At 56.0% G+C, this 22,973-nt stretch overlaps 1 protein-coding gene across 2 annotated transcripts; it reads left to right on the top strand.

Moving 5' to 3' along the window:
• The first annotated feature begins 2,149 nt into the window (after window positions 1–2,149).
• UBAC1 (UBA domain containing 1) lies at window positions 2,150–22,001 on the top strand. Of its 2 annotated transcripts, XM_059926029.1 has the most exons (11): window positions 2,150–2,361; window positions 6,417–6,537; window positions 7,389–7,462; window positions 11,205–11,312; window positions 12,284–12,386; window positions 12,663–12,771; window positions 13,751–13,970; window positions 16,929–17,015; window positions 17,759–17,897; window positions 21,054–21,083; window positions 21,431–22,001. In XM_059926029.1, exons 1-11 carry the CDS (start codon window positions 2,224–2,226, stop codon window positions 21,544–21,546), a joined length of 1,245 nt encoding a protein of 414 aa, XP_059782012.1. In that variant the 5' UTR covers window positions 2,150–2,223; the 3' UTR covers window positions 21,547–22,001. The 2 variants fall into 2 exon arrangements, with proteins under 2 accessions (XP_059782012.1, XP_059782013.1); XM_059926030.1 differs by lacking the exon at window positions 21,054–21,083.
• Window positions 22,002–22,973: the final 972 nt, after the last annotated feature.

Here is a 22,973-nt window from a genome sequence, read left to right as displayed (position 1 = left end):
CAAAAAGATGACTTTGGAACAGAAGAGGCCACTGACGCCAACAAGAGCTGGGACACCCCACTGTCGAGGAGCCCCCCATCGCCCCAGCAGTCAGAGCTATACCTGGCCCCCAAGACAGTCTCTCGGAGTCCATGGGTGGCATCTCCAGTTCTCCCACAGGCTTTCATTTTCTCCTGGAAATCCCCCCTTTGGACTCCATGGGGCCACAACCAGAGCCTTAAGGTATCCTTATCCCTCAGTTTTCTCCACAGGCTACTCTGTGTAAAGTGGAGGCGGGGGAGGGGACCACAGTCTCAGCCACTGCCCTCGAGCTGACAGCTGCCCTTGACTCCAGCCCTGCACACTCAGCTGCCCCTGGCCACCTCCACCTGGAGGTCCCCCTGCGCACCCAGGTCAGCAGGTGCAGGGCTGCGCTCGACCCCCTTCTCAGCAGCACCCCCTCCTCCAGGAGGTGGCACGGCGTGCACCCTGTCACCCAAGCTGGAAGCATTCCTGTCGTTCTTCACTCTGTTCTTGTTTACAGCTGCCCCCCGCCCCGTCAAGGCTCACCTCGCGTCCTCCTGCCACTGTCTTCCCTGCCCCGTTCAGACCCTCACCCCTACGCCGCATCACTCCTCTGCAAGCATGTGGGAGCTTTCTGACTTCCTCCTGCCTCCAGACCCCCTCCTGTCCTCCTCCGACCCCCACCTCGCTCGGTCACCACCAGCCACACTGCAGCTCCCCACAGCCTCACGACCAAGGCCAGATGCTTCCGTAGAGCTTCTTCTGACCCGGCTCCACTTGCCCCCCGCCCCGTCCTCCCGTCTCCTCCCCTCAGCACCATTCCCTTCCGTTCCAGTGTGCTCCACGGGCTGCCCATCCTATTATTCTCCACTCCTCCTCCTCAGCCCTCACATGCCATTGTGTCCCATAAGCTCCCCTGGTGCTACCCCACCAGGCCCTGCTTGCCCCCATGGTCTCCTGTCTTTTGAGACCGTGTCGGCACCACAGCCAGCACTTGTATCTGCTGCGTGAGAGCGCCCATTCCCAGGCTATATCCTGGTCTCTAGCCTTAATCATGACTATGTTTTCGGGGAGCAGCAGAGGGTCTGGCTCATGGAGGCTAAACTGGACAGAAGGATTTGGGCATGGTCACAATGGTCATAGGGGAAATGAGGTGTGTATAAAATGGTGAAGGCCTGAGATGCTGGGACCACCAGCCTCCGAGAACAGGAACTCTGCCGTATCCATCTCTGCTCAGCAAACGTTCTTGAATGAATGAGATGGGAGAGTGCAGGTCAGTCACCTGGTCTAGGTCTGGCCCAAACTGCAGCGTTCATATTTGTCACCCCACAGAAATGAGTGTACTGAGTCCACAGGTCAGCTCCCTCCCATGTGGGTGCTCACGAGCCCGTCTGAGTTCTGCAGCCTGAGCGCTGGGCCGCACCCTGGAGTCCCTGATAGCGGGAATAGGGGTGGGACGGGAGACCCCGCATTTCTAACAAGCTCCCAGGTGCTGCTGGTCTGGGGACCACACTCAGAGAGACTCTGCTTTAGGGCAATGCAGTCCAAAAGAAACACGACAGCAGCCATAGACAATCTAAAATCTTCTGGTAGCCAGAACTTTAAAAAGGGAAAAGAAACAGGTGAAATCGATTTCAACATACTTTATTTAACCCTATACATCCTATTATTTCCACATGTAGCCAATAGATAAACATTGTTGAGGTATTTTTCATGCTCTTTTCCTCCCAACTGTTCAAGATCCGGTGTGTACTTTACACTAAGAGCCCATCTCAAAACGGACTCGCAAGCTCCCGGCTCCCGCGTGGCTGCCGGCCCGCACCGCAAAGCGCGCGCAGGTGCGGGACGAAGGAAGCGGCCCGAGAACTACACCTCCCGGCACGCTCCGGGGGCGCGTCCAGTGACGCACTTCCGGCGCGGCGGCGCCGCCAGAGGCGCGGCCGCGCGGAAAACCACATTTCCCGGCATGCTCTGGGCGCACCCTGTGACGCACTTCCTGCGCGGCGGCGACAGCGCGCCCCCGGCGGCTAGGCGGCGGGGCGCAGCGACGGCTCGGGTCGCGGCGAGTGGCGGGCGGCCGGCCGACGGGAGCCGGGGCGGGGCGGCGGCGGCGGCCAGCGAGGGAGCGCGCGGGCGGCCTGGCCCCGCCCCCGGCCCGCCCCGGTGACCTTCAGGGCCCGGGCGGCGGGCGCAGGCCCCGGCGGCGGCGACGGCGGCGCGATGTTCGTGCAGGAGGAGAAGATCTTCGCGGGCAAGGTGCTGCGGCTGCACGTCTGCGCGTCCGACGGCGCCGAGTGGCTGGAGGAGGCGACCGAGGACACCTCGGTGGAGAAGCTCAAGGAGCGCTGCCTCAAGCACGTAAGGCCGGCCGCGGCTCCAGGCCTTCCCCTCCCTCCGCCCCTTTTCCCGGCCGCCCCCGACACCCTCTGGACGCGCCTCCGCGAGCCGGGTCCCAGGCTGGGCGCTTTACCCTCTCCCCTCTGGTTTAACTCCGACGACAGCCCGGGCGGCGGGGCGCTTCGGGAGCGCAGGCTGGGAGAGGCGAAGTCGCCGCCGGAGCGAGGCCTCTAGCGTTTCCAGCATCCGCGCTTGCTGCCGCGGTGCGGTTCCCGGAGTTGGGAATTAGTGCCCGAGGACGTAGGGACCCACGGGAGAGGTGCCTTCTCCTGACCTACAGAGCCGGCTGCTTGGAGCTGCTTCCTGGGGCTGGCATGGGGGCCGGGGCCTGGCCCTGGCCACTGGTGCCCCGTGGCTGGAATCACTTAAAACAGTGAGGCCGCGGGACTCGTCCCTGCGCCCCTGCTTCCCAGCGGCCTTTACAGCGATTGCGTGGGTAGGTCCGGGAGAAGGGGCTTCTCGCCGAGAGGGCCACTTTCTAAAGTTTGTTCCCACGAAATATTCCTTGTCCGGTTCCTTAGGTTGCTAGTGTTTGGAACTAGTTCTTGGCTTTACCTCTGTAAGCTCCTCGACTCCGTAAGGCAGGCCAAGACATCTATCTAACTGGCTGCCTAAGGAAACTCGATCCTTTGCACCATCTAGTGTCTCCATGTCAGAATTTAGGACAAAGAGGCCACAGCCTCTTGGTGTGCATTCCATGTGATAAGTGATGTATCTATTAGTGGGGTCTCCAAGGATAAACTTAGAGTTACTGTTCTAGTGGCTGCCTATAAAATACTGTTGGGTCCCTCTTGGGAGTATGGCTCTGTGGAGTTGTTCTGTAACCGTCAGACGACAGGCCAGGGAGCGTTCTGGTTGCCAGTCCCCTTCTGGAACACGCTGGATGTGAATAACGGTCTCGGTCTCACAAAAGGGGGGAGGGGGATCCAGGCTCACACAATTGGCTGCTTTCTTCTTTTACGTCTGAGCCAGTCAGGTGATTTCACCATCTAGAAAACCACCACGACAGCAGGAAGCTGCAAGGCTGGGAGCTCCATAAGCACGCAGGTTCTTAGAGCCAGGCTCGTTGCTTGTCCAGTACATTTTTTAAAAACCTCCCTGAGATGCTGTGTCTCACCCACTCAGGACGGAAGCTCCTTGAGGGCTGGATTTGTATTCACACGCCCAGGGCCAGACTCTTGGTGGGCCCATAACAAACGTGTGGATTAGTACCAGCACACTGCTGAGATACTGCGGGTTCCGTTCCAGACCGCCACAACAAAGCGGCCAGCACAATAAAGCTAATCGCACGAATTTTTTGATTTCCCAGTGCATATAAAAGTTATGTTTACACTATAGTCTGTTATGTGTGCAATAGCAGTATGTCTAAAAAAACAATGTACATACCTTAATTAAAAAATAATGCCATTGGAAAAATGGCACCAATTGACTTGTTCAACACAAGGTTGCCACAAACCGGTAGTTTGTAGAAAACACAGTATCTGTGAAACGAAATAAAGCAAGGCACAATAAAACGAGGCGTTCCTGTAAACGGAAATAGATTGTCAATCCAGAGGTGCATGGCCATGGCATGTCACCTGCTGAGTCAGGCCAGGAGAAGCGAGTCGATAAATTGGTGTGGCGCTGAGTTAAACTCACTGATGGTGAGGATTGGCGTAACTATCCTAACGTTGTCTTATGGAGGGGAACGAAGTGAGAACTCTTTGATTCACGGACACTCGCCAAGGAGTTTCAGGAGCACTCAGGGTTAACGAGGCAGCCGGTTTCCATATGATGCTAATTATTATGTTCCTGATAACTGGTTATTCCCGTCGCTGTTGGGATGTATCGCTCGGGATGTTTTCTGGCATTGCCCTGCTTTGACCTGAGATTTTATCTACTCTGCAATCTCTCCAGGTACGGAGACCCGAGCAGCAGGGGAGTTTCACAACCAAAGAGCCGACATAAATTATGGGACTCAGAGCTGAGCTGTCAGAAAGTACTCCCACCTCCGTGCCCATCCCATTCTGCGGGCAGCGTTCGCTGCCTCATGAGCCAATCAGCAGGCATCAGTTAGGAAAGAGAGTTCTCAAGTTGTGGACTTGAATGCCACCCTGGAAACCAGTCCCTGAATGGTGTCGCTGCTTCGCTTCTGTTCCTCCTTCCCGGTTTTCCCCTGGTGCCTTCTTTTTTCCTTCCTCTTTCCCCTCTACCTTGAGGGGACACTGGGGATTTCTTCCCCCCACAGTACTCCTGGGAGTCTTATTATTTTTTATACTCTTTTATTACGTATATATGTTTAATTAATAAAGTTGCTTTATTATTGAGGTTTATTATCATAACCCTTACAGAAAGGGATCGCTATTGTAGCCTTTCCCTTCTTGGTATTATAGAGGTTGGGACCACCATGGTGGAGAAAGGGGCAAAGTAAACCATCTTGTGTAACAGGAGGTTCATGATTTTAAGGGAGTTACCTCTGCGATGTGGTAGGCGTTTTCTGTGTGTGGTAAACCTGCGTGAAGTTGCCAGTACGTAGCCTGCTAGTATGGCTGTTAACGTTTCTTAGATCACATGAAGGTGTATCTTCAAATGACACGTGACATCAAGGGTAAGAGAAACTAGTCTCCGCTCTTGTGGGGAGGAAGCGCTTCACTGGGTGTCAGAGCCTCCCCCCTCCAGCGATGGGCTCTGCTGGGGCTTTTTTGCTGTCACAGCCCAGCTTGCTCCATTGCTTCTGCTGAGAACAAAGAATGAAGTAATCATGCATAGTACGGGTGACTCATGCTTATGTTTTGTTCCTGGCGCCTGTTGACGCGCTGCAGAGTACAGTTTTTTTCAGGAACCAGCATGAGGATTATTTTGGAAAATTGTGTTTCATAGACTGTATTAGGAACTTGGCAAATCAGCTAGCCTGCAAGTTTTAGAATTAGAAGCAGCACACCCAGTACTTCTGGGAGCAGAGCCATTGTGAGATTCCAGGGAGGGGGGCGTTGTCTGTCATAAATGGTCAGAGTGTGTCCTACTATTGGCTGGATTCCACTTTTGTGTCCCCCCACCCCCGCCCCAGGTTTGTGTGCATCTGTGACAGCCCTGAAGCCCTTACGATCTGTTTTTCCTGTTTTCAGTGTTAGATTGCTGAAAACTCCAGTTGCTCGTAAAACGCCAGTGTTGAGAGGTGAAGTACAGGCTTAGCTTCTCTCTTTGGGTGAGCAGTGACGTGTGCAGGGTACCTTTGGTGGCAGAGGGAGGTGGTAAGGCGGCCCCGCTTAACTGAGGAAGGCTGTGAGGACCCTGGCACCGGGACCCTGGGGTGGGCATGTCCCCAGTGTCACAGCGGCCTCCCTCCAGCGTGGACTTCAGCATCACCCCCTCAACGTGTGTTCTGGGGTTTGTGGGCCGCTGATCAGTGGGACACAACCACATGCCAGGTGACCCCCTTCGGGCTCCCAGGAGGGGCCCCGCCAGCCACATCTGTAGCTTGCTTTGGGGCCTCTGTGGCCGTCGCTTGGTGAGCTGGGGGCCGAGTCGAGGCTAGTCGTGTCTCCTCGGGGTTTTGTGGGTGTTTAAGTGGTCAGGCCCCTACTTCTTGCTCCCGTGGACCGGCTTCCTCTCTGCTGTGTCTCTCGGCTGCCTCTCGTTTACCTTGGAAGGAGGGAAACAAGTGCACAAATCATACTTAAATCTTTAGGTTCTTGGGAAACGACGGCCCTGCTATTTTCACTTTTAAATCACTCTCCAGATCTTTCTAGACTAAGGAAGCAATTCGGGTAGCCAGTAATGACCAGCAGGGCGTTCTGTGTCAGAGCCGTGAGCCTGTTTGGAAGCACTTGGCGGGTCGGTGGCCGGGTGCTGTGGCGTTTCCTTTGGCTTCCACCGTTGCCAGGGATTCTCTGGTTTCATCTCTGCTTTAATTTCTTAGCTAGTAATAAAACCAGTAAGTTCTTGGTGCGGCTTCGGGTGTCAGGTCCTGTGTTATTACTATCATGATTTGTTTTGATCTGCTGTTTTGAAGCAACGTCTATGGTTTTTTCCTCCAGTGCACTCATGGGAGCTTAGAAGACCCCAAGAGTGTGACCCATCACAAATTAATACATGCCGCTTCGGAGAGGGTGCTGAGTGACACCAAGACACTCCTGGAGGAGAACGTCCAGGACGAAGGTAAGGGCATCTCGCGGGCCGGGGGTGGGCAAGGGTGCAGCGCCCTCAGAGAGGACGTCCCGAGTGGGGCTGAGCAGGGAGACGCGTCAGTGACACGGTTCCATTTTCCTTTATTGAGAGAAAGTGTGCGCCCTGGAATAAAACAGCAGACGCTGAGGCTGAGCGAGCAGCGTGCATCTGGGAAACCAAATTGAACTTTGTTATTAATTCTGTTTCCAAGCAAAACCAAGGTCCCCAGAGCTGCTGCAGGCTTTATTTTGGGGGCTGGAAAGTACAACCGTGGCGGTTGTTTCAGACATCTGGGAAGATGCTCTTAACGTACACACAGCCATTTATTCACTCAGAGGCTTGTGTGTGGAGGCGCTTGGGGAGAAAACTTTGGTTTTCTTGTCTTTTAAAGCACGATTTTAATTGTGGGATTCCCTTAAGTAGTCTGTTTTGGAAATGCTGGAATATCGTTTGCAGACCTCCATAGCGTCTGGTTGGCAAGCCCAGAGCCGGCTGGGCGCCGACCACATTGTGCACTGTGGCCTAACCACAGCCCAGGTGCTTAGCTCTGAGGGTGAGACCAGGCGCTCCGACCTCACAGACTTTCAAAACAAAAAAGCCCTTAGAACGAGAATGCTGGTCCCCTCTGGTGACCCTCAGCCAGGTTCTTGCGAGGCCTGAGCCTGTAGGTGAGCAGGGGCGGCGGACGTGGGAGCCGAAGGAAGGATGGGGCTTGTGTGGATACTCCGTGGAAGAGGAGCCCGGAGGGAACCCCTGCTTTTCGGTCCTTGGGTCGCCTGCCACCCTTTTGCCACTTTATGGATGTAAAATAATAACCAGCACGGTGGACTTTTTTTTCCTAGATGTCTTATTGCTGATCAAAAAGCGTGTTCCAGCCCCGCTCCCCAAGATGGCTGATGTCTCAGCAGAAGAAAAGGTAAGTTTCAGAGTTTGGAAGTGGATATCTCTGTGAGGGGAGGTCTCCCACATTGAAGACTTGAAAAGAAACATCTGTACGCTGGTTGTCTGTGGACCCTGCCGGTCCCGTGGTCACAGGAGGTATGGTCATGGGGGTTTTCTGTTGTGGCCGGTTGGCCAGTTGACCGACGCCTTTCCTGGTGGCTGGTCTGATGACCGGCTGTGCTTTCGGGGCTGCAGAGAGGAGATTGCGGCACGTTCTCGGGGTCGGGTTTAATCTTGAGCTCCCGTCCCTCCTCTCCTCAAGCAAGTCCTGACAGAAGGAAGTTAGGAAGTCGCTAAAGACCACCCACAAAACAAGGAATACGGATGCAGGGGCGGCAGCAAAGGCGCCCGGGAGCACCGGCCTTCGCGGAGTCAGTCCTTGGAGTTGCCACTTGGCTGAGTCTTCCCTCTGGTGCAGGCGCCCTGGGGAGACCGTGCCGGTCGTTACCTGTGTGGTGGCCGCCCTGGAAGCTCACTCCTCAGAAAGCCTGGTTTAGGAGGCTCATCTGTACGTGGAAGATGTACTCTGTCAACAGGCCTTTTCCTGCCCTGGGGCCAGGTGCCCGGCCTTTTCCTGCCCTGGGGCCAGGTGCCCGGCCTTTTCCTGCCCTGGGGCCAGGTGCCCGGGACAGAGCAGTGCCGCGCTGGGGGGCAGCCTCGTCAACGCCCGTCTTTCCTTGGCTCCAGGGGTAGAGTTTCTTACTTACGCTTCAAAACGCTCGGGAGCCTTCACCCCAGAGAAAGCAGGCCAGACTTTGGGCCGGGCCCCGGGCCTGGTGGTGGAGCGAGCTATTTTGGGTCTCCTGTGGGACAGGCGGCCGGGAGGAGGCCCTTCTTATCTGCAGCCACACCTGCCTCGGCATGGCAGGCTGCGGGCACGGCTGCGGGCACGGCTGCTCACTCCGTCGGGGCCTGCCCCTGAGTCAGCCCTGTTTCCCAGAACTGCTGGGTGGATCCAGTTCTCGGGTTACCGTTTTGGTCGTTGGCAACTATGTGAACCTTGGTGACTGAGTGAACAGCGGGTTCCCATCACCCCCACGGCTCTGGGTAACTTGCAGGGCTGTGGCCCTCACCTTTTTTTCTGTGCGTATTTGTAAAATGTAATATTGTAAAATGTTAATGTCCGTTTTGTGAATTATTATTAATTTTTAAAGTCAAAGTAGCACGTGCATTTAGAACGTCAAATAATACTACAGATATTCTAATAAGAGTCGGTAGCCTCCTGTCCGTCCTGAGTCACGCACTCGAAAGGCAGCCCCTCGTAATTCTTTAGGCTGTGATTCTCTTTCTGATTTCTAAACAACACGTCTTATTGTTATTTCTTGGATTCTCCACTTCAGGCGCTATTGGCTGCTTCTTGGTGGTCTGGGTAGCCCCTCCCCCAGCCTCCCCCCAGCTCTTCCCACGAGCGTCAGATCATAACGTTGGTCAAAGATTCAATCCCTGTTGTTGTTGCTATTATGTAAGTGTTGCTTTCTGCAGTGAGCAGCTTGCTAAGGTTAACTGTCTTTTTTTTATGTAGAGTTTTGTTTTTCCTGGAGTCAGTAATTGCTTCCTTGTTTTGTTCTCTGTAGGCTTATCACTGATATTTCAGATTCTGCACCAAAATTGATAAACCCCTCTGAAAACAGGGTCACAAGTGTGAGGCTATCTGCCGCTCCCACTTCCTGGGAGATGCCCCTCAGATCCTTCCGTCCGTCCACCGCATCAGTTGTGCAGCCCAGGCTGGCCCGCCTCCCTCTGTGCTGGTCCTCCTGCGTCCCCCGTGTCTGCATGTTCCCTCACCGCGGGCCTGCCGGCTCGAGCAGCCCCGGGTGGTGCACTGCTCACTGGGTCCATGGCGGGTGGGCTCAGCTGGGCCCTGAGCTTGGGAGTTGTTGTCAGGTCTGCCTCCCTCTCTGGAGGCTCTGGGGAGGCTCTGCCTCCAGCTCTTTCAGGTGTTTGGCGGAATCCAGTTACTGCGGTTTGGAGGGCTGGGGTCCTGTTTTCCTGCTGGCTGTGAGCCGGCGCCACCCTTGGCTCCTGGAGGGCGTCTTTAGAGCCAGCCGCGGGAGGTCTCATGCGTTGGATCCCTCTTGCTTTGAATCTCGATGGCCAGAGTTAGCCCCGTCCTGATGAAGGGCTCGCCTGATTAGGTCAGGCCCACCGAGGGTCACGTCCCAAGTCGCTGTGCCCTGTGATGTGACCTAACCCCAGCGTGAAACCCACCCGCTCGCAGGCCCAGGGCCGTGCAGCCGTGGTTGCCAGGAGCAGGGTCACGGGGTGCCTTGGAGCCGTCTTCGCCTTGTGCCTGCTGTGGGGTTGAGTGTCTTGCTCTTGACGTGTTCTTGGCTTGGTGGGGCCAGACCCCCTCTAGCATCGAGGAAGAGGAGGGGGTCTGGAGGCCCTGCATCCAGCGTTCGGTGGCTGCTGAGCGAGCGCCAGCCGCTGCGTGGTGGAGGACTTGGCCCTGTTTCCCAGGTGTCTGTGTGGCGAGTGGGAGCCGGTCAGCTCTACTTTTCCTTCCTCTGTGCGTGGTCTGTTTTCTCTTTCCTGATTCCATCTGGAATTTTTAGGATCTCCTGGTAACTCTTCAGAGGTCTGAAATTTCATGGTTCGCTTTGATGCACGTCTTTCCCCGTTCACTGTGCCTGGCACTTGGAAGCTGGAGTTTCTGGAAGTTTTCTGGATTGTTTTGGTTAATTTCCTCCCCTCGTTTTGTCTTTTCTCTTTCTGGACCTCCTGTTGGATGCTGGACCCGCTTTCTGAGAGCTTTTTAAATTTTCCAAGTAGACTCTTGCTCTCAGATGACCCCCCGCGGCCTCCTGTCACACCGCTGCCCCTCTGAGTGCTGCGTCACAGCGCGCTGTCTCTTCAGGCGCCTCTCTTTCCTGTCCGCCTCCTTTCTTCACCCTCTTTTACTTCTCCTGCTTCTGTTTTGGTCTCTGTCCTTCACGTCGCAGGCTTTCCTCACGTCCCCGCCAGAGGCCCTGGGAGCTCACTGGCTGCTCGGTGCCTGGCGGGTCGTGCCCGCCCACCTGCAGCTGCCCCTCCTGCCCAGCGTCCTGGGAGCCGAGTGGCGTGGGGCTGGGCTTGGCGTCAGGGTTAGGACAGCGCCTCTGCCCCCTGGGCCCCCTGGCTTGGGCTTCTCGGCTCCTGCAGCTCGCTCCCCCTCCCTGCCCCACCCCCTCCGGCGTGGCCCTCGGGCCCCGGGGTCGCCCAGGCCATCCTCCACGCCCTCCGTCTCTACTGCCAGAGCTCTCCTCATCCCTCCAGCTGTTTGCCGTCCTCTGAGAACTCGGTGCTGTCTCTCCCAGTTTTATTTCCTTTATTCTTTTTGTTTCTGCCATCTCTGTTCCTTCGCCGTCGCATGCGGGGGTTCCAGAAGGAGCAAAGGTGAGTGCGTGTTTCCGGCCAGTCTGCGCGGTCCTCTGCGGTCACCCTTCCAGCCGTCACTCCCATGTGATGGTCATTCTGTGGCCGCAGGAGGCAGTGTCTGTCTTCCCTGTGTCCCACACGGCCACACTCCAGCGCCAGCAGGCCGCGATTGTGTCCACTGTCCCTGAGGCCATGCACAGAACCCTCCAGAAGCCTCCCTGCTCATCAAGGGGTGTATGGCTCCAGCTCCCAAGGACACTCATTCTTTCCCTGGTTAGAGCTATTTATTCAGCAAACATAGTTTTGCCTTTTGTTGCCCTTTACTCCTTTCCGACTTTCCAATTACTTTTCTGTGTTAGAAAAAACAAGAGCAGAAAGCCCCGGATAGAGATGCTATCTTCCGAGCCACCGCCAACCTGCCCTCCTACAACATGGACCGGGCCGTGGTGCAGACCAACATGAGAGACGTGAGTGCCCGCGGGGCCTGCGGCCACCGCCTGGGAGCCTTTGCCTCCGCGTGGGGCTGCGGGAGTTCCTGGAAGCCCCTGGGGAGCTGGGCAAAGGGGACACAGGAACTCTGTGCACTGTTTTGGAGCTTCTTGTAAACAAATGAATTCAAAATAAAAAGTTTGAAAAGACGTAGAAAGGCAGGACTGAAAGGATAGATACTATGGGAAAAATGTTAGTTTTGTCCTAAGTTTGGTAAAAAGCTTTCAGAAAGAAATCTGACTCTTGTTTATCTTGGATTGGAAAGTTCTAAGTTAACAAAGCTGAGTGCTCCTGAGTGAGGGCTGGGCGGCAGTGGGGGACGGCCACCCCCGGGACTGAGGGCCAGTTGAACGTCTCCGCCTCAAGCCGGTTCGGTTCAGGAACACGCCTCTCCAGGATCTCTTCCAGAGAGTTCCTTGTTGATCAGGGCATTGGAACCCGGGAACCCGGGGGCACTTGTCTCTTCCCAGCCTGTGTGTGTGTCTCTCACGATGGCCGAGACTTATGGGGGTGGGGGGAGGGGGCTGGCGGGGGGGGGGGTTCTAATGACATTCCCAGCAGCCCCCCTTTTTGAGAAGATGAATCGGCTGCAGGTGAAAATTAGAGACCTGCGTCTGCGGAGCCCGTCTGTAGAATCAGTCACTTTTCTTCAGTGAAGCCAAAGGAGGGCCCTCAGCTCACTTAGTGACCAGTGGGCCAGACGCCTTCCTCGTGGGCTGGAGGGCTGAGCGACATCACCAGGTGTTTGTGTGTCTGTGTCACCGGCGGGAGGCCATGTCACAGCCCGTCCGTGCCAGCCAGAGCCTCTCCTTCGCCCTCCTGAGACGCCTCGTTCCTGTTCTCCTCAGTTATCTGGACATCGTGTGGCTCACAGATTTGGAATTTTAGGACAGGGCATGTCATCTCAGATCCAAGTAGCTTTGTTGGGCATCTTTTCCTCTCTCTGCAGTTCCAGACGGAGCTCCGGAAAATCTTGGTGACTCTCATCGAGGTGGCACAGAAGTTGCTGGCGCTGAACCCGGACGCGGTGGAATTATTTAAGAAGGCAAACGGTAGGAGCAAGCCCCAGGGTGGACGCTTACCCTCGGCCGTTCCTTGCACCTGGAAAGGGCCAGTAGGTGGAGGCTTGGTGAGCCACTCTCACCGCCGTCCCATGTTCATGCAGGCGAGAGCTGATGGTCCTCTCTTGGGTTTTCTGAGCTGTGAGGGATTTGCCACAAACGCCTGGTGCTCAGACGCGGCGGCGGCCCTCCGAGGGGCCCGGGCGAGCACCCCTCACGCGGCCGGGCGCTGCCTGAGGCCCTCACAGTGCTGTGTCTTGCCCGCAGCCATGCTGGACGAGGATGAGGACGACCGCATGGACGAGGCGGCCCTGCGGCAGCTCACGGAGATGGGCTTTCCCGAGAGCAGAGCCGTGAAGGCCCTGCGGCTGAACCAGTACGTCCTCGCTCGCCAGACGCGGCAGGCTTGGTCTCATGGGGTCCCCCGTGGGACCCAGACCCTTTGATTGAATTGTTTCCAGTGTGTGTGAGTGTTTAAAGAGGACCTGAAATGCACGTCCCGGAAGTAACTTGACTGGGTATCTCCAGGTGTGTCGGGGCAGCTGGAAATCAACCACTTATTGGGAACGTGACGTATGATGATGGTTCTGTGCGTTTCACTGGGCTGTTGTTTTATGGGAACGCAAATCGAAGCCTGTTCACAGCAGGGCCGTGGACAACTCTAGAAGTGTACGTGGTGGTGTCCTCAATAGTCTCCTGTAGTTTCTTTTTTTTTTTTTTTAGTTTTTTTAAATTTATTTATTATTTTGGCTGTGTTGGGTCTTCGTTTCTGTGCGAGGGCTTTCTCTAGTTGCGGCGAGTAGGGGCCACTCTTCATCGCGGTGCGCGGGCCTCTCACTGTCGCGGCCTCTCTTGTTGCGGAGCACAAGCTCCAGGCGCGCAGGCTCAGTAGTTGTGGCTCACGGGTCTAGTTGCTCCGCGGCATGTGGGATCCTCCCAGACCAGGGCTGGAACCCGCGTCCCCTGCATTGGCAGGCAGATTCTCAACCGCTGCGCCACCAGGGAAGCCCTCCTGTAGTCTCTTGTTTCTAGTTACTTGCCCTTCATTTATGTTCAGATCTGAAATAAATCATCTGTAACTGACGGATGGTCAGTGGGGCTATGTTCTTTTTTGCTTTGGACCCAAACTCTCGGGTGTACTTCCCAGGTTTGGTTTCCTTTACTTTGCCCGCGGGTTTCCGGGCCCTCAGGGCAGTTTGGGGCAGGGCCAGAGCTCCAGACATGCTAGATTCTCATTACAGGGGTCGGCAGCTCGTGCTAGGGAAGCCGTGAAGTCGGAGAGGCTTTTCTTGGGGAAACAAAGGCCCTGGTTCCCTGGCCTGGGGGTGCTGCACAGAGCCCGTCTTACCTTGCAGCATGTCGGTGCCCCAGGCCATGGAGTGGCTAATCGAGCACGCGGAAGACCCCGCCATAGACACGCCGCTTCCAGGCCCGGCCTTGCAGGGAGAGGCGGGCGCCGAGGCTGCCCCCGCCGCTGCCGCCGGGACCAGCGCGGAGGACGAGGAGGCCAGAGACGAGCTGACGGAGATCTTCAAGAAGATCCGGAGGAAAAGGGAGTTCCGCGCAGACGCCCGGGTACGTGTTGACGGGCCTGGGTCGGGCAGGTGGAGGTGCTGGTTCTCCCGAGGCTGCGTCGTGCAGAGGAAACTGCGGCCGCGTTGGCGACCGCAGGCTGAGCCGCCGGCCCTGTAGGAAGCGAGGCCGGGGGAGGAGTCTGCAGACAGGCCTGGGGCCCCTTGAGTCCCCGGGTTCAGCTTGAAGTTTTCCTCACTGGCATCCAGGTGGCTGTGTGTTCCTCCGAACGGTTAGTGCACACACCTGTCATCTTCTGAAAAACTCACGATCGGGTCCTGTCCGTATTATAAGTGTCCTCGAGCCGAGGGCTTGGTCGGGGGTGCTGCCCAGAGACTGGAGGGCCACCTGCCCACCTCGTGGGACGGCCTTGTGAGCAGGGAGGCTGGTCAGGCTTCCGGCCGCCAGGTAACCCGGCGTCTGTGGGGTTCAAGGGCCCGGGGTCGCGATGCCCCTGGCTGTACTTGGCCAGCTGACCTTAGTGTGCATCTTTACGGCCACCTCTTCACTGTCACCTCACGTTTGATACTTTTGCGTCTCCCTGTTCTTTCTCACTGTTCTCTTCTTTCGTTAGGGTTTAATTTTAATTTAACCTTCTTGGCTGTTTTTCATGTTTTGAGGATGTTCTGTGTTTTTTTCAGATCGTAGCTCTGTCAGCTCCAGGCGTTAGGGCTCCGGTTCCTCGTGTCCTCCTGATTCTGCCTGTGGCCTGGTTTTCTCAGGGTGTGATGCCTCATCGTGGGCTCGCCTGTGGGCTTGTGTTTCTGTGGGGCTCCCCAGTGGCCGGGCCGTGGGGTGCCCTCTGTGGTTGATTCAGAGCTTGCTTCTGCGGGGTTGAGCGGGACCTCGAGTCAGGGGCCAGCTTTCGTGCTAATCATCCGGCAGGGCTCCTGGGCCATGCAGAGTGTAACCCGCGGCGCTGGGGTGTGGGTCTTCCCCTGCCCCTCTCTCTGGGGAGGCAGACCCTGCTCAGGGTCCTGGTTTGAAGCTCCAGCCCCCGCCCTTGCATGGACCCAAGGTCGGTGTCCTGTGTGTGATGTTAGGCCCCAGCCCCGCCCTGATGAGGCCTGTGCCCCCCATCCCCCCAAGGCACACCCTCTGGGAGGCTAGTTTGTTGTTCCTTTCTTTCTGTTTCTTCGGGATTTTCCCTTTTTGAGTTCTGCTGTGTGTTCAGAGTACCTGTGTCATTTTAGTCCCGAGTTTCTCGGTCCTGAAGGAAGTGTGTCTCGTTGGCGTAGTCTTTGGGGGAGCCCAGCCCAGGCCTGGCACTTGGGCCCCTGTTCGGGAATGGCAGCCTCTCCGTGGGTGGGTCCTTGTGCTGTCGGGCCCCACGCTTTCTCCTGTGGGGGTCCTGCGTGGGCCTTGTCAGGGCCGCCGCCGGGTAGTTCATGGTCTTGGTCACCGACTTAAAGGCCTTTCCTCCTCTGGGTGTCGTTCTTGACCACCTTAACATGCTCAGTTTCCCAAAAGGGTGTCAAGGCTTGAGGGGCAGGGCCTTTGATCCTGTGCCAGTCAGGGGGATGGGCCGTAAGGATCAAGACGTTCGTTTAGATCCTGGGGAGACTGGATTGGACAGCAGGGCTTGGACTTGGCACCCAAACAGACGTTTTGCTGCCTTGCACCCCCTGCTCCTAACAACCCCCCCCAACACCCCCCCCAGCTGTAGACAGGACAGTGACCGAGCAGAGCCTGTGGGCACAGGGCCCCTCGCCCAGTGCTGGGAAGAAAGGCGGGCGGGGCATCTGGAATCACCCCCAGATGTCCTGGGGCGTCATTTCCTGGGCTGGGACAGAAGTCTGGAGAGAGGATGGTTTTTATTGAAACCAGTGGCAAAGGCCATCCTGTGCTTGGGTTTCAGAGTAGATTCCGGGCAATTTTGTATGACGTTGACATCAAAATACTGCCGCCTGGGGGGCTCTGCTCCCTGTGCTTGCTCGCGGGGCCCTGGAGGTAGGAAGGGGCCCAGGGAGGCTGAGGAAATGGGTGCCAGGCAGGAAGCACTGACTTCGGAACTCGCTGCACACAGTGGGCTCCAGCTGAGCACCCGTCCTGACCCCCCGCAGCTGCTGCTGCTTCTGGTGGGTTCTCCTTCCAGACCGACAGCACAGTGGAAGGGGTGGTGTCCCCGAGGCCAGAGAGCGCCGGGGCCGCACGAGCGTCCACACGCTGACCCGAGGGGCCGGCGGCGTGAGGCCAGCCGACATCCGCGCGCCAGCGGGGGGAAGGTGACGTCAGGGCCTTAAAGGGCGCGGTCCGACCTTCAGAGAATTAAGAGAATCCTTTGAGACGTTGATGAAACCTTTACCTTTTTGTGCAGAGTTGAGCCTTTCAAAGGTTGTAGAATAAAAGTCAAGGATAAAGTGAAGGAATGTGTCGTTCGTTATGTGACTCTTGTCCGAAAAGTGTACCCCCCAAACATGGGGCGCTTGGGTCATTGTTCCCTCCGAAAAGCAGCATGTGTTTAACTTGCAGCTTAAATTTTGTTAAATACGTTCAGAATTAATCTTAGTTTCATTTTTTTTTAAAGATAAAGTGTGTCAAAAGTCACTGACATTTTTGTCTCCGCTCAAATGGGAATTGCTGATGTGGCCTTTCTCTGACACGCTCGTCCTGGATGACGAGCCCTCTGGAATAGGCTGCGTGACGTTGTGAAGACATTTCTACCCAGACAGTCACGGGGACACACCTAGAGGGACCTGGGGTGGGAAAGCGAGCCTCTGGCCAAGAGCCGGCGCGCCCTCCACCTCCCGGCTCCGTCCCTCTGTCGTTCAGAAAACCAGGAAGCGTTTCAGTAAAGCTGTAGAGAAACAGAGTCTTGAGAGAGAAAACCCCATGGTGTTGCTTTAAAACACCCCCTGCCAAGGTGCCGCTCGTGAGACGTGGCTCAGGTGGCTCAGCCCCATAGCCGTGCTGCCGGGGCCCCCGTGAGCACGGCACTGAGGCCTGCGGCTTCTCCTCTAGGCCGTCGTTTCCCTGATGGAGATGGGATTCGATGAAAAGGAGGTGATGGACGCCCTCAGAGTGAGCAGCAACCAGCAGAGCGCCGCCGTGAGTACCCGGCGCGCCTCGGTGACGCCGCGTGCGTCCTGAGCACGCGGTGTGCTTGGTCACTTTCCCGCGCAGTCACTTACTTGGCTTTTGAAGTGAAACAGTGGGGTAGATGGTTCAAACAGTATACCATTTTTTACATATTGAGAAAATCCTGGGCTTTGCCTTTCAGAAAAACGTACATGTTCTGTGGGTGACTGTGTTACACCAACGCTAAGATGGTTCCCATCCTGTGCACACGCGCCCACGGCCGATGGAGAGCTGCCTGGGGAGGGGCTGGGGGCGACAGCTTGGTCCACTTGCGGGAATAGAGCCAGTCTGGCCCACAGGAACCAGGGAGGCGAGGTGGGCCTGTGCTTTAGCCGTTCCTGACTCACTGATGGGCCAAGAGGTGCTTGCTCACGCCCAGGGCCGCTTCCCGCGACAGAGCCCAGGTGTGTGGTGCGTGTCTTAACTTCTCCCAACGCTCGGGTGGGTGAAGCTGGCGCCCGGTTCAGGGCCTGGAGAAGCTGCAGCCGTTACCTTGCGCTGCGGCGCCAGGACCTGCCAGGAAAGCCAGGCTGGTGCCTCCTCTCTGCGGCCCGTCCTGACGTGTGTAGCACCCGAGTCCGGGCTGGGCTTGCTTTCCTGTCAAGGCCCCTGACGGTCAGGGCAGCCCTGGGAGCTGCCCAGGAGCCCTGGCTGCAGTGTTTGGGTTGATGGGGTCCGGAGGGCACTAACAGCTGTCGCTCTTGTGTTTGCAGTGCGAGTGGCTGCTGGGAGACCGCAGGCCCTCTCCTGAGGAGCTGGACAAGGGCATCGACCCCGACAGCCCTCTGTTTCAGGCCATCCTGGACAACCCCGTGGTGCAGCTGGGCCTGACCAACCCTAAAATCTTACTAGGTGTGTGCCTTCTTTGCGCTTGTGCAGGGGCGGGACCTGCCTGCCACACAGATGTCACCGGACGATACCACAGCCGCCACGCCCCAGCAGCTGCCCCTGCAGGGTGCCGGGCGGCTGCAGCCCAAGTCACTGTAGGGCCTGGAAATCAGGTTGTGCTCGTGGTGTGACAGCCTCTTGTGCGGCGACTCCATTCAAGGAGTGAAAAACCAGTTAGAGTGGATTATCTAGTCTGGCAGAGTGTAGACGGCGCCCAGCAGCTTAGGGCCGCGTGTGAGAAGCTAGCTGTTGGTTGACTGTAGCTCTTACTCTTTGTAAGCGTTTCTTTGGCACTTGTTTTGACTGTGAGATAGAATATACATACAAAAGCGTACATAATCTTTGTAACTTTGAAGAGTAATAATAAAACTAATAACCGTGTTCCTGCCACGCGACTTCAGCCTAGAGTCCCTGGGGCGCCCCCGCCCCCTGCCGCGGTGACCACGCGAGCGTTTGCCACTCCTCTGCTTCCTCGGCCGCGTTGCCGCAGTGTCTGCGCGCTCCTGTGGCCGCTCCTGTTGCAGGACGGTTTCCGCAGGCCTTGTGCCCCGGGCCGGGCTGGCGGGGCCCAGGCGTGTGTGTGTGTGTTGAGCCTGCTTTCCAGAAAGGGCACCCCCCCCCCGCCGCCCCCGTCCACAGCAGCTCATGTCCCCTGCTGCTGGCCCCCCCGGATCAGCCGCCCAGGCAGGCACAGGTGCTTCTGCGTGCTTGGCTGTTTCCCTGATCTCTAAGGCCCAGCCCCTTCCAGAAGTTTCAGCCTCTTCTAGGACCTCTGCTGGGAAAGGCCTTCTGCCTGACTTGTGGCTGCTTTCCCTGTTGGATCGTCTTCTTATCACTCAGAAACTTCTTCATGCCTGCCACGCATTCATCCTTTAACAGACATTTAGATCTCAAAGATCATTCGTTGGTTTCTGGCTTCTTTATTTATCACTTTGATGAACAGATGTCCTGTATTTTAATGCAGCTGAATGTGTCGGTTTCATTGATGATGTAAATCTTTAAAGAAAGCCCTCTGATCCCAAGGTCAGGAAGACCTTCACCTTTATCTTTTTCTAGTAGTTTTAAAGTTTCTTATTGAAGTCCGTGATCTACCTGGAGGTGTGTGTGGCATAAAGTAGGGATTTTTTCTCTTTGTACCCACATTCTGTACTTCCGTGATGTGTCTTATCGTGAGTTTATTTTCGTTCTTTGTACCAGGCGCTCGGCAGTCCTTTCCACACCGAAAGCACCTTCCCGCCCTCCTGCTCCTCAGTGACCTCAGGAGATTCATATGTTCTACCTGGGGTCTGTCCAAAGCCTTTTCTAAAGCGATTCTTTTAGTACCTGACCACTGAGTGTGTGATTCGCTGTAGGCTTTTTTTTTTTTTAATTTCTGAAGATATAATTGGTCAGATTAAGGAAGTTCCCCTTTCCCTCCAGTTTAGACGCTAAGAGTTCTTAATCATGGATAGGTGGTCAGTTTTGCTGGATGCTTTTTCCCTATGTATTGAGATTACCGTGTGGTTTTACATCTGCTAAATTGAGTGTTTCTCCCATTTCTAAAACAAACCACACGGAGTGAGTGCCACCCAGTGTGCAGGCTCTGAGTCGGTGACCTGGACAGGACACACACTGGCCCAGAGTGCTGCCCCCTCAGGCCCCAGGTCCCAGGCCTCTTGCAGCCGCCAAGTCCCCAAGTCCCCGCCTGGAGAGAATGACCTGCCTGTGAGGTCACCGGCCTGTGGGCACCCCTGCAGCTACACACTTCTCTCAAGACATTTCCGGTAGGATTTTTAATGACCTTTATCTCTTTAGATGAAGTAAAATAGTCATTATAGAACATTTGGAAAGCACAGAAAAGCTCGAAGGAGTAGAAGTCACCCCTCCCTCATCGGGGGGTTTCCTTCTGGTGGTCCTGCGGGGTCTGGAACAGATGCAGCCACACCGCAGGGCAACTTCATCGTGCTTATTTTCTCATCCCATTTGATGCCTTTTCTCTTGGTGCATGTTTTACTCTTTTAAAAATGAGATTTTAGTGGGTACAGGTGTTTCATTCTATAGATGTGTCACGTTATTTAACAAACACTGTTGCCCTGTTTCTGGTCGTTTAGATTGTTTTTCGTTTTGTTGCTTCTGAACCTACTCCTACTCCACCTGCTCTCTGGGTGCAGCTCCTGTTCCCTAAGGACAGGTACCTGGAAGTCACATGACCCGGTCAGAGAACGCAGACGTTCAAGCTCTCGGTGACGTCTTGACAGCTTACGGGGCCTCTGTCCGGCTGAGATGCCCGCCCTCAACCCCACTCCTCGCACAGGGACCCAGAGGCTCCGTCTGTTCCTTCGAGCACTTTTCTTCCGGCCGTTGGTGTTCTTTCACTTGTCCCCTCTGCACCGTCCATCCGTCGTGTTTCAGCTGCCTTGTTGATCTTAGAGCTTTGTTAACGGCTCTTTATACATTAGGAGCATCCTTGGTCGCATGCCGCACTTTTCATTTTTAATGCATGAGACGTGCCGAAGAAAGTCCTTCCTCAGATAAATCTTCATCTCTGGTTTTTCGTATTTAATGCTTTTTTCATCGTTTTGTGCAGCTCTCTCCTCCTTCTGGAATTACTTTTGCTAAATCCACTGTATATTTCGTTCTCTCAGATGCCACGTCATCTTTCTGGATTCTCTTTCTGATATTTTTAACTGGTTTGCAGAGGATTTTAATCAGGAGGGCTGGGGGGGGGACGGTGGGTGTCAGGTCATAAACGTAACGCAATCAGACTTTCGCGCTGAGCCCTGTGCCCTGAGCGGCTGTGAGCACCTTGAATAAATGCTTCCCGTGAAGCCCGTAAACTGGGACCACTTTCACTGACACGGTGTGACATTGGCGGACGTGACAAGGTCTGGCCTAGAGCCCTGCTTCCCAGACGTGAGGGCGACCGTCCGCCCTGCGGCGCTGGTGAGTCTCCACCGAGTCGGCTGCCGTGTGTCTGGGCTGTAGAGCTGTTTGCTGGGGGCACCTCTGTTTGTGGGCGGACATTTTATGGAAGTGTTCAGAAATTCAAAGTTTTCATTACAAAGAACTGCTCATGTTTAATGTGCTAGCTTTTTTTTTAAGTCATTCCTTAACATTGAACATTCTGATTTTTCCAATTAGGTATTATTAAATTGGCAGCAGTATCCTTATGTAAGTCTTTTCTGCATCTGACTGTTTTGTCAGGGTAGGACTGGAAGTGGAGTTACTGAGTCACAGGCTGTCACTATTTTAAGATTCCCGGTAGCTGGTGCCAAACTGCCTTCCAGAATCGCTGTGCCCGTGAGCGCGCGGGCATGCCGCCCTGCCCTGCCAGCAGCAGTGCCCTACGTCAGCTCCCTGCGTCAGCTCCCTTGATCCGCAGACTAGACACTGTCGGGTGGCGGCTAGAAGGGGTTTCTGGGCCCCCGGCTATAGAGGGCGTCCCCTTTAGTTCCTGCAGCCGCACGTCCGGGTCTGCGGGGTGCGGTCCCTCAGGCAGCCCCGTCGTGTCCCCGCAGCCTTTGAAGACATGCTCGAGAACCCGCTGAACAGCACCCAGTGGATGAACGACCCCGAGACGGGCCCGGTCGTGCTGCAGATCTCCCGCATTTTCCAGACCCTGAACCGCACGTAGGCCGCGTGCCCCAGCCGCCGGGCCCAGGAGGGCGGCCTCTTACTTCCCAGCCAAGGGCTGCGAAGAGCGGCCAGACCCCGGGGTGCCCCTGGGCTGGGGAGGGGAGGAGGGCGGGCCGGAGGGGGCCCCAGCCTGGGTGTTGGGCGCCCGGCCGCACTCGTGCTTGGATCTTCCTGCTGAAAAACCTCTGTGGCGGCAGCGCGCTCGGCCGTGCCTCTAGCCTCTGACAGTGTTTACAGACAAGGCCGTCACCCCGGGAAGGGGTCACCTCCCTCCAGTGTCCCTCTGGGCTCTTGAAACGCTACTTGAATTGACCTGTAGGCGCTGCTTGTCGAGTCCACGTGTTATTTGGAAGCTGGCATGTGTCAATCCGAAGTGTTCACGTCAAGGGTACTAACTTAAGTAGGAGAATTCGCAGACGACTTTTCTTTAATAAATAAATTCCCCTTTTCCAATTTTCTGTCTCGGTCTTATTTCAGTGCCAGAGAGGAAGCTGCGTGCGTCCTGGTGACGTTCGCACGCTCGACACAGAGCACGCGCACCGCCTCACCCGGGACGCTTGCTGCCGCCCCGCTGACGCTTTCTTGGCAGACTCGCATGTCTGACTTGGAGTCGAGGGCCCGTGCCGTCACCTCGCCGGCCTGCGTTCCCGAGTCTCCGACGGTGGAAGCTGGGCGCCACAGGGACTTGCCCTGCCTGTCTCTGGCCGCCGTTGGTTTTAAACATTATCTGCGTTTTTAAATGAGAAACTGACCAGCTGCGCCATCCGGGGCTGGCCTGGTGTGCGCCAGTGCGGACATGTGTGGGTGCAGATGGGCCTCAGACTCACCGAGGGCGCCTTCTTTCCTGGCAGATGTTTAAGGGGGTCCCTCGGTAAGAAGAGATCAGTGCGCAGGTCAGATCCCCCTTCTCAGACGCCTGTGCGCTGGCCACTCGTTTTGGTCAAAGAAATCCTGTCCCTTTTTTTTTTTTTTTTAAAAGAAGGATATTTGTTTTACTTTTTTTTTTTTTTTAAAGGAATTCCTTTATTTTTATTTTTTATTTATTTACTTATCCATTTCTGGCTGCGTTGGGTCCTCGTTTCTGTGCAAGGGCTCCCTCCAGTTGCGGCAAACAGGGGCCACTCTTCATCGCGGTGCGCGGGCCTTTCACTATCGCGGCCTCTCTTGTTGCGGAGCACAGGCTCCAGATGTGCAGGCTCAGTAAGTGTGGCTCACGGGCCTAATTGCTCCGTGGCATGTGGGATCCTCCCGGACCAGGGCTCGAACCCGCGTCCCCTGCACTAGCAGGCAGACTTCCAACCACTGCGCCACCAGGGAAGCCCCGAAATCCTGTCCCTTTGACTGCCCTGGACGGCCAGCCTCCTGCAGACACAATTCCACGTTGCTTCTTCCAGGTTGGAGGGAGGGGACCGTGGTAGCTAGGCG

Source organism: Balaenoptera ricei, chromosome 6 (assembly GCF_028023285.1).
Source record: "Balaenoptera ricei isolate mBalRic1 chromosome 6, mBalRic1.hap2, whole genome shotgun sequence".
NCBI classification, from domain to species: Eukaryota; Metazoa; Chordata; class Mammalia; order Artiodactyla; family Balaenopteridae; genus Balaenoptera; species Balaenoptera ricei.
Note: the sequence above shows the minus strand (reverse complement) of the source record. Positions and strands in the feature narration are given on the sequence as shown.

What these genes read in the sequence shown, in the direction of transcription:
- UBAC1 (XM_059926029.1), top strand. Translation starts at nt 2,224, where the DNA reads ATGTTCGTGCAGGAGGAGAAGATCTTCGCGGGCAAGGTGCTGCGGCTG. An exon ending in TGCAGACCAACATGAGAGAC is followed by an intron (nt 11,313 to 12,283) that starts GTGAGTGCCCGC and finishes CTCTCTCTGCAG; the next exon opens with TTCCAGACGGAGCTCCGGAA. An exon ending in ATTGGCAGCAGTATCCTTAT is followed by an intron (nt 21,084 to 21,430) that starts GTAAGTCTTTTC and finishes GTGTCCCCGCAG; the next exon opens with CCTTTGAAGACATGCTCGAG.